The sequence below is a fragment of the Schistosoma mansoni genome, assembly GCF_000237925.1.
Source record: "Schistosoma mansoni, WGS project CABG00000000 data, chromosome 1 unplaced supercontig 0010, strain Puerto Rico, whole genome shotgun sequence".
In the NCBI taxonomy this organism is placed as follows: Eukaryota; Metazoa; Platyhelminthes; class Trematoda; order Strigeidida; family Schistosomatidae; genus Schistosoma; species Schistosoma mansoni.
The window spans coordinates 526324-538428 of NW_017385987.1; the positions used below are offsets into that span (position 1 = coordinate 526324).

The 12105-nt window shown below is 38.4% G+C and overlaps 1 protein-coding gene across 1 annotated transcript in view; it reads right to left on the bottom strand.

The window, feature by feature from the left end:
• Nucleotides 1-2291, bottom strand: part of Smp_180150 (DNA-directed RNA polymerase, putative) — a gene marked incomplete at both ends in the record, with an annotated part of 70337 nt that extends 68046 nt beyond the window's left edge. The window contains 2 exons of the mRNA XM_018791936.1: nucleotides 608-767; nucleotides 2231-2291. Of these exons, the coding sequence (XP_018644846.1) occupies nucleotides 608-767; nucleotides 2231-2291 (221 nt within the window). The remainder of the gene's footprint in view (nucleotides 1-607; nucleotides 768-2230) is intronic.
• Nucleotides 2292-12105: the final 9814 nt, after the last annotated feature.

Below are 12105 nucleotides of genomic sequence, written 5' to 3' on the forward strand. Positions count from 1 at the left end.
CTTCCCGGTTGCCCACACCGTGGAGGGGTTCTTCTAGAGATACCTGAAAAGGAAATTGGGTTAGAAGTGGTCTTAATGACCTGAGAGCGTGACCGCAGTGCCCAAGGGACAACTGCTTGAGGTCGGTCACACACAACCTTTTTGTGGGTAGTTTTTGTGTTAGCTCCGTTCTTCAAACGACCTTACCGCCGGAGACGGATATCCGTGGGAATAAGGCGAGGTGTGCATTTTTAGGGTCGACCTTTTCTAACCCCTCCCCTCCTTGTGGGAAGGCAGCTTCGCTGTCATGCTGGTTGTCTGAAGGAAACACCTTACTGCTGTCACACCTCTGTACAGTCGGCAGTACGACTTCGCCTTCGGACCTTGGGTTTGCTGCTTTTAGTCTCACCGCTCTTCAAACGACCTGCCTGGCATGGTAGGACCTTGAGGAACGATTGTTCCAGCCAGTATAGCTCGGTTGATTCATCACGATAGGCAAGCCCGACCACCACGTCAAGGTAGCAGCAACGGTCTCGTAACAAAAGACAATGCCCAAGTTTTAGGAGTTGAACTATTACAAAAATAATACAACCGAATTGATAAAGCAAATAAAATTATGAAACAATACCTGGTAGAGTCATTAATTAAAGACTTCAATTCATCGAGTTTTAGTCCACTAGTAGGGATCCTGTCGATAGACGTTACAAGGTCCCCAACTTTTAATCCGGCTGATAATATTGAATTCGATGGAGAGACCGAAATTACACGACTGTACTGGGAAACGACATCTGAAGAAAATAGGATGAAAAGACGCCAAATAAACACGGAATCAAAAATTTTTGTCAAGGCAAGCCGTGAAATTTTGAATACATAAGTTGATGTTAGTAAATAACATTTCACTTGCTATTTCACGAGTCAGAGCTACCCCAAAGAGACATGTAGATATCAAAGCAGCAAACTTATAACCAATGAGCTCATGATAAATGAGGAAAGCACAAAGTTTTAGTACCTTAGAAAACCCCATATTTCATATACCGGTAAAATTTATTGATAAGAAGCCCTCTTTATTTATTGATTGATTTATTTGAGCACATAGATAGTGGTACAAGGGAGCACCAGATATATATGCGCCACACAAGAAGCCCTCTTACAGTCTTATAGACGGTTACCTAACCTCACAAAGTAATTTCTCCGTGAGGTCCCAAAAAAGTGCGAAAGTGACTACTGGTAGTATTGTTGAAGATATTGCACTAAAAATATAATGATGAATAAAGCTAATAACAATAGTAATAATAATCTAAATTCAGAACACATATAGTAGGCCATGGGAAGGCTTTCCGAAAAAAATGTACATAAATCAGCTAAGCAAACTAGTTATGATGACAGACCAGTGACATGAGATGTTTGAAGTCGATTGGTTTTTTAAGTCCTGTTAGTTTGAGATGTTACTGAGATCGCTTTTTATACATGTCGTTTCCCTTTTGAAACAGGAGGTAGTTGATGAAACTATCTAGTGAGATCACGTTTGAGCAATGATTACTTTATACAACATAGGAATGCTATATTTACTTCCTAAGGGAAAAGGCTATGTCCGAAAATGAATAAATACGACAAATGACAACGTAACCGGAGGATGAACCTTAGTTTCACTACAGATTAAGGCTGGATATATCCCAAACTAATTTGCCAATGTGTACATAACAATATGGTAGTTACTTAAAATCAGTTTTCTTATAAACAACACCTGAAAGAAGCTGAAAAAACATCATGATTTTGGAAAGCGAAGTCGCCCCGGCATTTTTATGAGTCCGATAAATTACTTGTTTTACATTGAGATAAAATTTAACCATACGCGCTTGCTGAAGATAATGATTACATTTGCTTAGTCGACAAACAGAACCCATGAATCAGTCAAGTATCAATGCTTGATAAACGTGTTTTATGTTTGCAAATACAACTTACATGACTGATTAATCTCGGGAATATTCTTAGCAAAGGCGTCTTAAATATAACGGACGTTTGCGCTTTTATAACTCCGGGATAAAAGTCAACAAACAGCAACGTACATTAAACGCAGTGTTCTGCGAGACGGGATTATTTCAGCCATCTGCCAAGTTTCTACTACTATGCATTTTAATCTATGCTGATTGTGAGGTAACGATATAGCTCCTTATTGACACAGAATCAGAACCTCACAAATCAAACAAAACTTACTCGCAAAACACGTTTACATGCTTGAAAAAAAACATACCTGGTTCGTCAAGAACAAACTCTCCATCACCAACAACTACCTTTAAAGCCGAATCTACCATACTTTAAATGAGAAATAATGAAAATAATCTACACCATTTCGGTAAAGAACCTGACATACGAATCACCATTTAGATATTTAGGATGAGATTTTCTGCATATCATGGTCTCATTAAGTTTTTAATGAAGATGTAACAAAAAGAGGTATCCACACATGCTTTTTAGTCTCATTTGTTAGGTTGGTAAGCCACTTGTGATCACAGCATCATAAATTGAGAAACATTGTTTTAGAGTCGTAAAATTATTTACAAAATTGTACCTAAAATATTTGATCTGAAAGGTTTATGCGTTAGGCATTTGAATTCATAAAGGAGTCATGGACAATAATCCGAACTAATCATCGAAACATCCTCAGAAAACAGACTCGAATCGTGCGCCCTCCCATAATGCAGATTTTGTGAGGTGAAACTCATAATGAAAATAGAACCTTGGTCTCTTAACTTTGTAGGGCATAATTAAAGGACTTCTGATTCAGGTAGGCCTTTTTTGTATTGTTGATAACAAATTCCTAGTTCTTTAAAACTTAAAAATTTTATGTGACGGAAATAACTGGCTTTTAGTTTGTTAGCGGCAAATAAATCCCCAAGATAAATAGTTCTGTGAGTCTTCAACATCGGTCCTGACCTCATCCGTTTTACTGAATACACTTAAGCTAAAGCCGCTCGGTCACGCACCCGCACCAGATCACGAATAGGTACGCCGTGCTGAGTATCCTTTACAACTGCAAGCCAGCTTAGACCTAACGCTTCTCGACGTATATATAGCTTTCTAAATATATCCTTAAGCCCCTTTATTTATGACCTGATTTGACTGGGTTGGTACACTTCGACCATAAAGGTTTCACGTGTAAAGGCGTTGTCAAAGTTCCTTAGGATCTAATCATAGGTTGTAAGCGAAGGTTATTGGCTACAGAAAGTCATAACTGTTGTTCTATCCGTTCAGAAATTTTCGATAATAGAGACTTTGATTACGAATATATTGGTGATTGAAGGATAACACCTGATCCCTCTCAACACCTTCAGAAGTAAATGTGAAGATTCACTCTGAAAAAAGATCACCAACTGAACTCAAATAATTCAGGTAGCTGTGAGCAGAATACAGGGAGCCTTTTTTTCAATGAGCTCCTGCGTTTGGTAGCAGTGGTTTACCGATCTATTATGTTAGGGACCTATAAAAATGAAACAAACAGCAATCATAGAAGTATCAGTAAAGTAATACGAAATGATATCCAAGATCAGGAGAATGTACAAAGTTTCTCTTAAGAGGAACGCGAGAGTGTTACTCACAACTTGCATTTTAAAATTCCTATACCTTACCACCTGTAAAGAGTGGGAGGTTCGCCTTCAGTTCAGTTGACTGTGTTGTACTTCTACTTTTCGGATATTTCTCTTACGATTTTTATCAGAACCGAACTTATGTGGGTGTTCTAAAGGATGCTCAGGAGGTTTTACGGTTCTGTAACAGGTAATGTCTCAGTGATCTATGTTAGCGAATTTTATGGATTACATACTCTATTTTGTGCGTATTCATCATTGTTCTAGTTTCAAGTGATTTCTTTGGTGCAATTTAACACTGAAATGTATAAGTGATCGGTTGAGATAGAGAATATGATGATACATCATCATCACATAGCTTTTATTGTGCCTTACGGAACAGGTAGCACTTCTTGTGCCACCAAAAGTGTAGAGCAAGGTTTGTTCCTGAGTTCGAGAACTCGGTCACAAGTGAAACCGATTCAACGTTACAAAAGCGATTTAAAGAGGTATTTAGCATAATACATTAGTATCGATACCATTGGTCCATGAAGTCCTACTTGGCCATAACTGGCTGTAATTTAACATGTTCAGCCATTCAGACATAGATGGATTGAATTTATCTTCCCACCATTTCTGCTGGCCAGTAACGTCACCGTTATATCGATCGCGTGCGTTCTTGCCAAGTTGATATATATAACGTTATAAGACCGCCAATTAGATAAGAGTGAATTATCGATCAGAGCAACGATAAACAAAAGCCGTATGAACAGTCTTGAGTACTTATCAGTCCTGCTTCCTCCCTAGCCCAGCCAATTAAGTAAGTCCAGAACACAAATAACAGCCTCTGCAATATGAATCATTATTCACAAACATACTGGGTTTATATACCAAACAAACAGACCACATCGTACCATAGAATATAAAATAACATTTGTATAAGATTTGGCCAAATGTGACTGTGAATAGGGGGAAACAGTAATTAATGGACATGGATAACTCAAGAAATGGTAAATCGTGTAATAATAGTCTATAGATCAAAATAAAGCTTTTAATAAGAGGAACACGAATACGAATAGTTAAGTTACTTAGAAATTATGCTATAGGAAATATACGTGTCATATTGGTCCATAAACAGTCCTCAAAAGTTACCATTCATAATTCTATTCGGGATACAACAGTCACCTTTCCTCCTTTTGTGATGTTAGGCTATCTTACATGTGTGGTATGTATGAATATTGCTATGATCAAAACTCCTTGTTGAGATACACTGTCTCCACTGGTTCCATGTTACAAGCAAATCAGATGGTTGACGCTTCTGTATTGTGGATTAGATATCCATTTAGTACATCACTTTGATATGAAGGCAATTAATGGTACAAGTTATAAGACACTGGTCAGATTATAAGCGGTTTAGAGATGGTAAGGATGTATAACAAATCAAAGAATATGCCAGAGTTAAAGAATGTAAAATTTTCAGAGTGTAAAAACAAAACACTGAGCGACTCACACGAATTCGGAACATTATGAGTTTCTTGTGATCGGCCATAGTTGATCAGCATTCATGTGTTTAGTGAGTTATCTATCTATTTGTAATAGAAAAAAATGATTCAACACTTAGGGAGAATGATGCAACTTTAACAATTAGGGGGATTTGAGATCTGAAAGTGAAGAGTGAAAGAGTAGGAGCATAAGAGCATGACCAATAACTAATGAATAATGGGAGAGGATAAACCATGCGTCCTATCATTTGGTTATATTCATATTGATGACAATGGGGATCCGTTATATTCATGATCAGCCTAGGTATCAGGCGGTCTATAGTGAAGCGCACCATTGGTGAGAGGAAGTTCAGGGAATAGTTGATGAAGCTCTTTAGAGTCAAGTAACAGGGTCATTAGTCTTTTGAACTTGGTTGTAGTGTCACAGTTACGGATAGATATTGACAACCTGTTCCGTAATAAACTGTAAAGCACTGTAAAAAAAACTTACAACGCATTGGTTTTCAGTGTTTTACAGTAAGCAGTGTATATTCGTTGCTTCTTGGTCTGTAGACTTGATCGTGGATCATAGTTGGGCAGGAGGTTAGAAATGAGAGTCCAGATACTGCTTTGTAGAGAATATTAGATTGCTCCTTAGCCAACGGTACCATAAAGGAGAGGTGCTTACACCTATCTATGTAATCGAGAGTAAAGTCACTTCCTAGAAGTTGGCGTGTAAAGCGTCTTTAAACATCTTCCACTCCTATTTTTTCCGTGGTATTCATATTTGAGAAGACAAAAGAATAGTATTCAAGGGAAGGTCGTACACATATTTTGTAAAGGGTAGGCTTAGCCTCTGTTGTGAAGAAAGTTTTGTTATGCGGCCAATCAGCCGTCTAGCTTTTGAAATAATAGAGGAGTCATGTTTTTTAAAGTTTAGGCTTCCTGTGTAATTAATTCCTGGACTATGTACTGATTTAAGTGTCTAGAATCCCCTTTTATTTCAGTAAAGTTGTAGTTCATAGGGATGCTCTTCAAAATGAGTGATCCCGCACCTGCTAAGGTTAAACGGCAGTTGCCATTTTTCGCTCCAGGTAGTTAGGTTATTGCGTTCATTTTGAACCAAGGATACACTTTCACTTGGAGCTTCAGGTCTATAACTCTATACCATTTCCAGAGCATCAGCATATAAGTGAGGTTTCCCAAATTTTGTGAAGCTACATAAATCGTTTGTATACATAAGAAACAAGAGTGGACCTAATACACTTCCCTGGATGACTCCACTAGGTATTGGTGTAGGTAATGAGAGACAGTCATTGTACTTTACCATTTGTTTACGTTCTGTTGAGAATGAAACAAACCATGGACAGAGTGGGTTGTGGATTCCAATGAACTTCAGTTTGGCGAGAAGCCTTTTGTGTGGTACCTTATCAAGAGCTTTCTTAAAGTTTAAGAATATGACTGATACAAGGAGTCCGTTGTTTTGCTTCAGAGTTATGTCGATTAGATAGACTACATGGCATGTATTGCATGAACTGTTACTAAGAAACCCGTGATAGGTCAAGATGAGATTATTAGTAAGCAGATGTCGAACTATCGCCATCTTAACCACTTTGTCCATCACTCTACATACCACTGAGGTTGTGTTTATGGGCCAGTAATTTTCAGCATCTGCTTCAGGCCCTGTATTAATTTTGTGAACGATATATGTTGTTTTCCAGGCAGTAGGGTAACACGCTGTAGAGAATGATATCGCAAATAGTTTGAGAAGTAAAACACACATAACATCACCTCCACTTTTTAGCATGCTAGCCGGAATACCATCTGGTCCATCCGCGTAGGAGTGTTTCAGTGTGGTAATAGCCATAGAAATGTTCTACACATTGAAGTCTAGATTAGTAATTTCTCAGGAAGGTACTGGGATTGGTTCTGATTCATTTGGTGGCTCTTCATTAGTTAATGAGGAACAAAAATTTTAACTATAACTGAGTATCTCTCTACCCAGCCCCCCAACATGTTATTCGCGAAGTTACATGGTCTAAGGGACCGTTTATTTATGGAATGACAGCAAATTTAATCCAAAATTATATCAACATAACTAACAGGTTCCTGTCAGAACGAAATGTTCACTGTGGATCCCGACGCTGGCTGCAGTTTATCTCTATATTGTTTCTAGCTATAGATAAGTCCGTCTTTAAAGTGACTGGAGGTTGCAGCTTACTTACACAGAGCGTATCTCGGAAAAGGCATAGTAAAAGAAAGCAAGAAACTCAAATACAGTATTCACATACGTGTAAGAGGGCAGGGACACTAGCTAACTATTATTTTTACGACAACCTGATGATTGCTGTCTACTCAAGTTAAACAAAACTTTCTGGCTGGCCGCGACGGTATAGAGCTACAATTCTGAATCGATAATTCCTATCACTCTTTTGAGTATACATTATTTTTTTTCCTCTCAGTTATGTACACACGCATCACTAAGTTTACACCATCCATTATAAGATTCGGCACGTTTTGCATATCTTTACGCCTATGTGTACAATCTTTTAAGAATGATACCTCATTCTCGTTATCTTTTATCACCATTTTACCTGATCTCACTGACGTGCGTGAACTCAGATGTACTAACAAATACTAGCTAACACAGTAGCTTTATCTTAAATTGTAATTTTGTATAGTTCTATAATTTCTGGGTCATATTTATTCTATCCAGTTTGTTTTTTCGCAAACACAGACAACTTTTATGTGTCTTCAGTTTCAGGAAGGAGTCAGTATAGCACCTCTCCTACACCTAAGTTTGTTTACGTTCAATTTCGTCAAGCCCTTCAATTAAATTATTTTACGGATAACGTCATCCGAATGGAAACAATTTGTATATCTTGATAATATTATGTCTGTATGAAGGTGCAAACTTGATAGCATGTGACACCCTACGCATATATCCCTCCTTCTAGCTTAAATAGTAGTTACTTCAATAGCTCCATAACTCATTCGCTTTCTTAAATATATATATATATGCTTGAACCTTATGGAATGATTCGACTCTTCATTCGATTCTTTATTCGACTCTTAGTTCTCTACTGTATTAGTTCGTCTGAAATCATAAGCTTTTCTGCTTGAATTTTCTCGATGTATATGCAGCTTAGTGATCTGTGCTATTCAATGATAGATTGTGGTCGACACTTCGTGTTGCCTCCTGAATCCACACACTGTTGGAATTTGTTTTGTGTCGGTTTCTAGAGGGTTTACATAAGAAGCTCTAGAATTATCTCGAAGCTAATCAATTACATCTTCATTTGTAAGTTTACTAAATATTCTGATTTGCTTGTGATCAACATCACTCATTATACCTTCAACTCTGGTCTTTTAGTCTCCTTGACTTAGAACATAATTAATCAGTGGCTGACCATGTTTTATCTTACTCAATCGCTGCGTTTCAGTTACATCCAGGTTGGATGGATCTATGCGTGACGGTTAATACCTAATTCACCAAATCGACTATCATCCAAGGGTAGAGATTACGTCCTCCATTCGTTAGAAACGTATATTGCTTTTAAGAACACTGTTCTTTCATTTTTTGATTAATTTAACCTAGTGAATTTATGCGTGATTCTTGAATTTCCATATAACATTTACCTTGTAGTTGATTGATATTCTTTGAAGCGAATTAAACTAATACATTTCCATTTTGAAGTACTTAATGACTACACGGATCTAGCCAAAAACTATTAATGAATTTTAGGTACGCACCCTGATGCGCATTTTGTTTTAGTTATCACCACTTCATTGCGATGCTACTTTGCTCTTGATAATTTAAATCAACGGCTATCTGACCCTCAATTCCATGTCTAAAATACAAAGTTAATTCATATTACTAGGGGGTCTGAGGGTGGCGTTGTCCTAATCATAGTCAAATAGACATGGTCTGGTCAACAACGACCTAGAATCTTTGATTAGTGGTTTAAAAGTCCTGAAGACAAGTTAACATACTGAAAAACAGGAGAAAAATCTAAAGGAAAATAGTAATGCCGAATAAGACGTATTCAGGGTATTCATCCAATCACACTTGTGATTATAGGACAACAGTTTGTAATCAGGCATTATGGGAACCATGATCGAGTGGACTTGCAGTAGCTCGTGTTTAGTTCAAGGTGTAGTGTTTGCTCGGGTTATTTCAACTGGGTCAAAAATACGTCAAATCTGGCATCTCTCACGTTAGCTAATACTCTCGTGTTATTATGAGATAACATATATGAAGCTCTGCCTTATAGGATTTAACATAATCCTCGATTATTTTGGTAGATTAAGAAGTACTGTAACAGCTCAGGTTGGTTGGTTAAGAGTTGACCCCAAACAACCAAGCATATGCTAAAACAGTATTGTTCAAGTATTCATTCACTTCCTTACCTTTTGTAAGCGTTATATTCCCTACTATCTTATATGGAATGTTGAGAGCCTTTGTTTGTCTGAACAGATAATCCCACGCTCCACTGTGACTGCGCGAAGATCGAAATAAAGACCTATTCACTACTTCTCTGGTTTCTTCTATCAATAGCACGAGGGTTACCTATAGGCACGAAAGTGGTGAGCCCTTTTTGAACACAATTTAACCTCATTTCTGTTATTAATCTTTTTTTTACTTAATCGTAAAAGTAGACCGGATTATCCGTAAACTAAGTTGAGTATATAACTAGTTTATTCCGTATTATCTTAAGTTATTCGTGTTATAGTAACCATTTTTCGTGCTAACTTTATTGCTACATTTGTCACATACCTCATGTCAGACTCAATAGAAACCCATAATCTGGAGGATTTGTCACCAGTGGTGATAGACACTGTTATGACTACGAAATCCCGACTTCCAGAATTTGATCGTAGTGATCCTGAGTTGTGGTTTGCTCAACTAGAGCATTATTTCACAAGACACAATATCAAATCTGAAGGGATTCGCTATAGAGACTTGTGTTCTATCCTTCCTCCTTCAGTTGCCAAAGAAGTCCGTGACTTGATTTTAGATCCACCATCACCACAACCATACACCATCTTAAGACGAGAGATAATAAACCGTTTATCATTATCAGATAGTCAAAGAATCCAAAGACTTTTTCAAGGTGAAACACTAGGTGATCGGTCGCCGTCACAGTTTTTGCGTCACCTCCAAGTGTTAATGGGTGATAACACGGTGGGTGAAGCAGTCCTAAAACAAGGATGGATACAAGCTCTCCCATGCTACGTCCAACACTGTTTGGATGCACAAGATCCTGAAACCTCATTATCTCATTTAGAGCGCATAGCCGATAGAATAATGGAGAGAGGTCCCCCAACTGGACCAGGCACAATAAATCACACACAAAAAGTAGAATCAGCAAAAGACCCCGTCATAGAAGGACTCATTGCGAGTGTTAAGAGTCTCGCTGAGGCTGTCACTAGAATGCAAATGGGTCATAGAAACAGGAGCAGGTCACCACAACGACCACGATCCAAGTCACAAAACAGGTCACAAATGTCCAGACAACCTGGGCAGTTTTGTTGGTACCACTGGAAGTTTGGTGTCAACTCAACCAAGTGCATGCAACCATGCGCCTGGCCTAAGCATAATTCTAAGACAGCGGGAAACGAGTAACCCCTCCCCAGGTCGCGACGACTGAGGAGGGGCGCCAAAACAGTCGCTTGTTTTATGTTAGAGACAGAAACTCTGGCTTGAATTTCTTGGTGGATACTGGCGCTGCTCTTAGCATCATCCCTCAAAATAAAACTGAGATTAGTCGAGAAACATCATCAATTACACTTCAAGCTGCAAATAAAACTAAAATTGCGACATTTGGGCAGAAAAACTTAACCCTAGATTTGGGGTTCAGGAGGCAATTCCCTTGGGTTTTCACGGTAGCCGACTTAGATCTGGCAATACTGGGGATGGACTTTCTAGAGAGATACAAATTTCTAGTTGACACCAAGAGACGGCGATTAACACTAAAAGAAACTTCGTATTACACAAAAGGCAAAGAAAGTCACATCAGCTCTCTTAACTTGATTCAAACTCCTCCAGTAACAACAGCGAAATTCCAAGATATACTCGCGGAGTTTCCAAACTTAACTAAACCAAACCCACAGCCTTCTAAAGACAAACTAAAAGTAAGTCACACTATCAAAACCGAAGGTGCACCGGTTTTTGCAAAACCCAGGAGACTAGCACCAGATAAGCTCAAAATCGCTAGGGCCGAGTTTGATTATATGCTACAACTGGGTATTATCCGTCCCTCTGATAGTCAATGGGCATCCCCTTTGCATATGGTCCCAAAGAAAAATGAAGGTGACTGGCGACCGTGCGGGGATTACAGAGCCCTCAACCGTCAAACCGTACCAGATAGGTACCCAATACCGCATATCCAAGATTTCACAAACGGTTTACAGGGTATGAACATATTCACTAAAATTGACTTAGTCAGGGCATATCACAATATCCCAGTGGCGGATGAAGATATCCCCAAGACAGCTATTACAACACCCTTTGGCTTATTCGAGTTTATACGCATGCCATTCGGCCTGAGAAATGCGGCACAGACATTTCAAAGATTCATAGACAATCTACTTCGAGATATGCCATTTGCGCAGGGGTATATAGACGACTTGTTAATTGCCAGCCCCGATTTGCAATCACACGAACAGCATGTAAAAACAGTGTTAAAAAGACTGGATGAACATGGAATAAACATACATCAAAGTAAGTGTGTTTTCGGTGTTCAAACTTTAGAATTTCTCGGTCACACAATAAGCCCAGAAGGGATTAAACCGATCAAAAAAGAAGTAGACACCATTAAACAATATCCCATACCTAGTTCTCTAACACAACTGAGAAGTTTTCTAGGTCTAATTAACTTTTATCGCAGATTCATACCAGGTTGTGCACAATTAATGCAACCTTTGACAGATTCACTAAAAGGAAAACCAAAAGAATTCAAACTGTCTTCTGACGCTGTCGAAGCTATTAAACAGCTTAAAGATAAACTAGCTCAAGCAACTACGTTGATGTATCCGAATTCTCTTTCCCCACTTGCTTTGATGGTGGATGCTTCAGATAA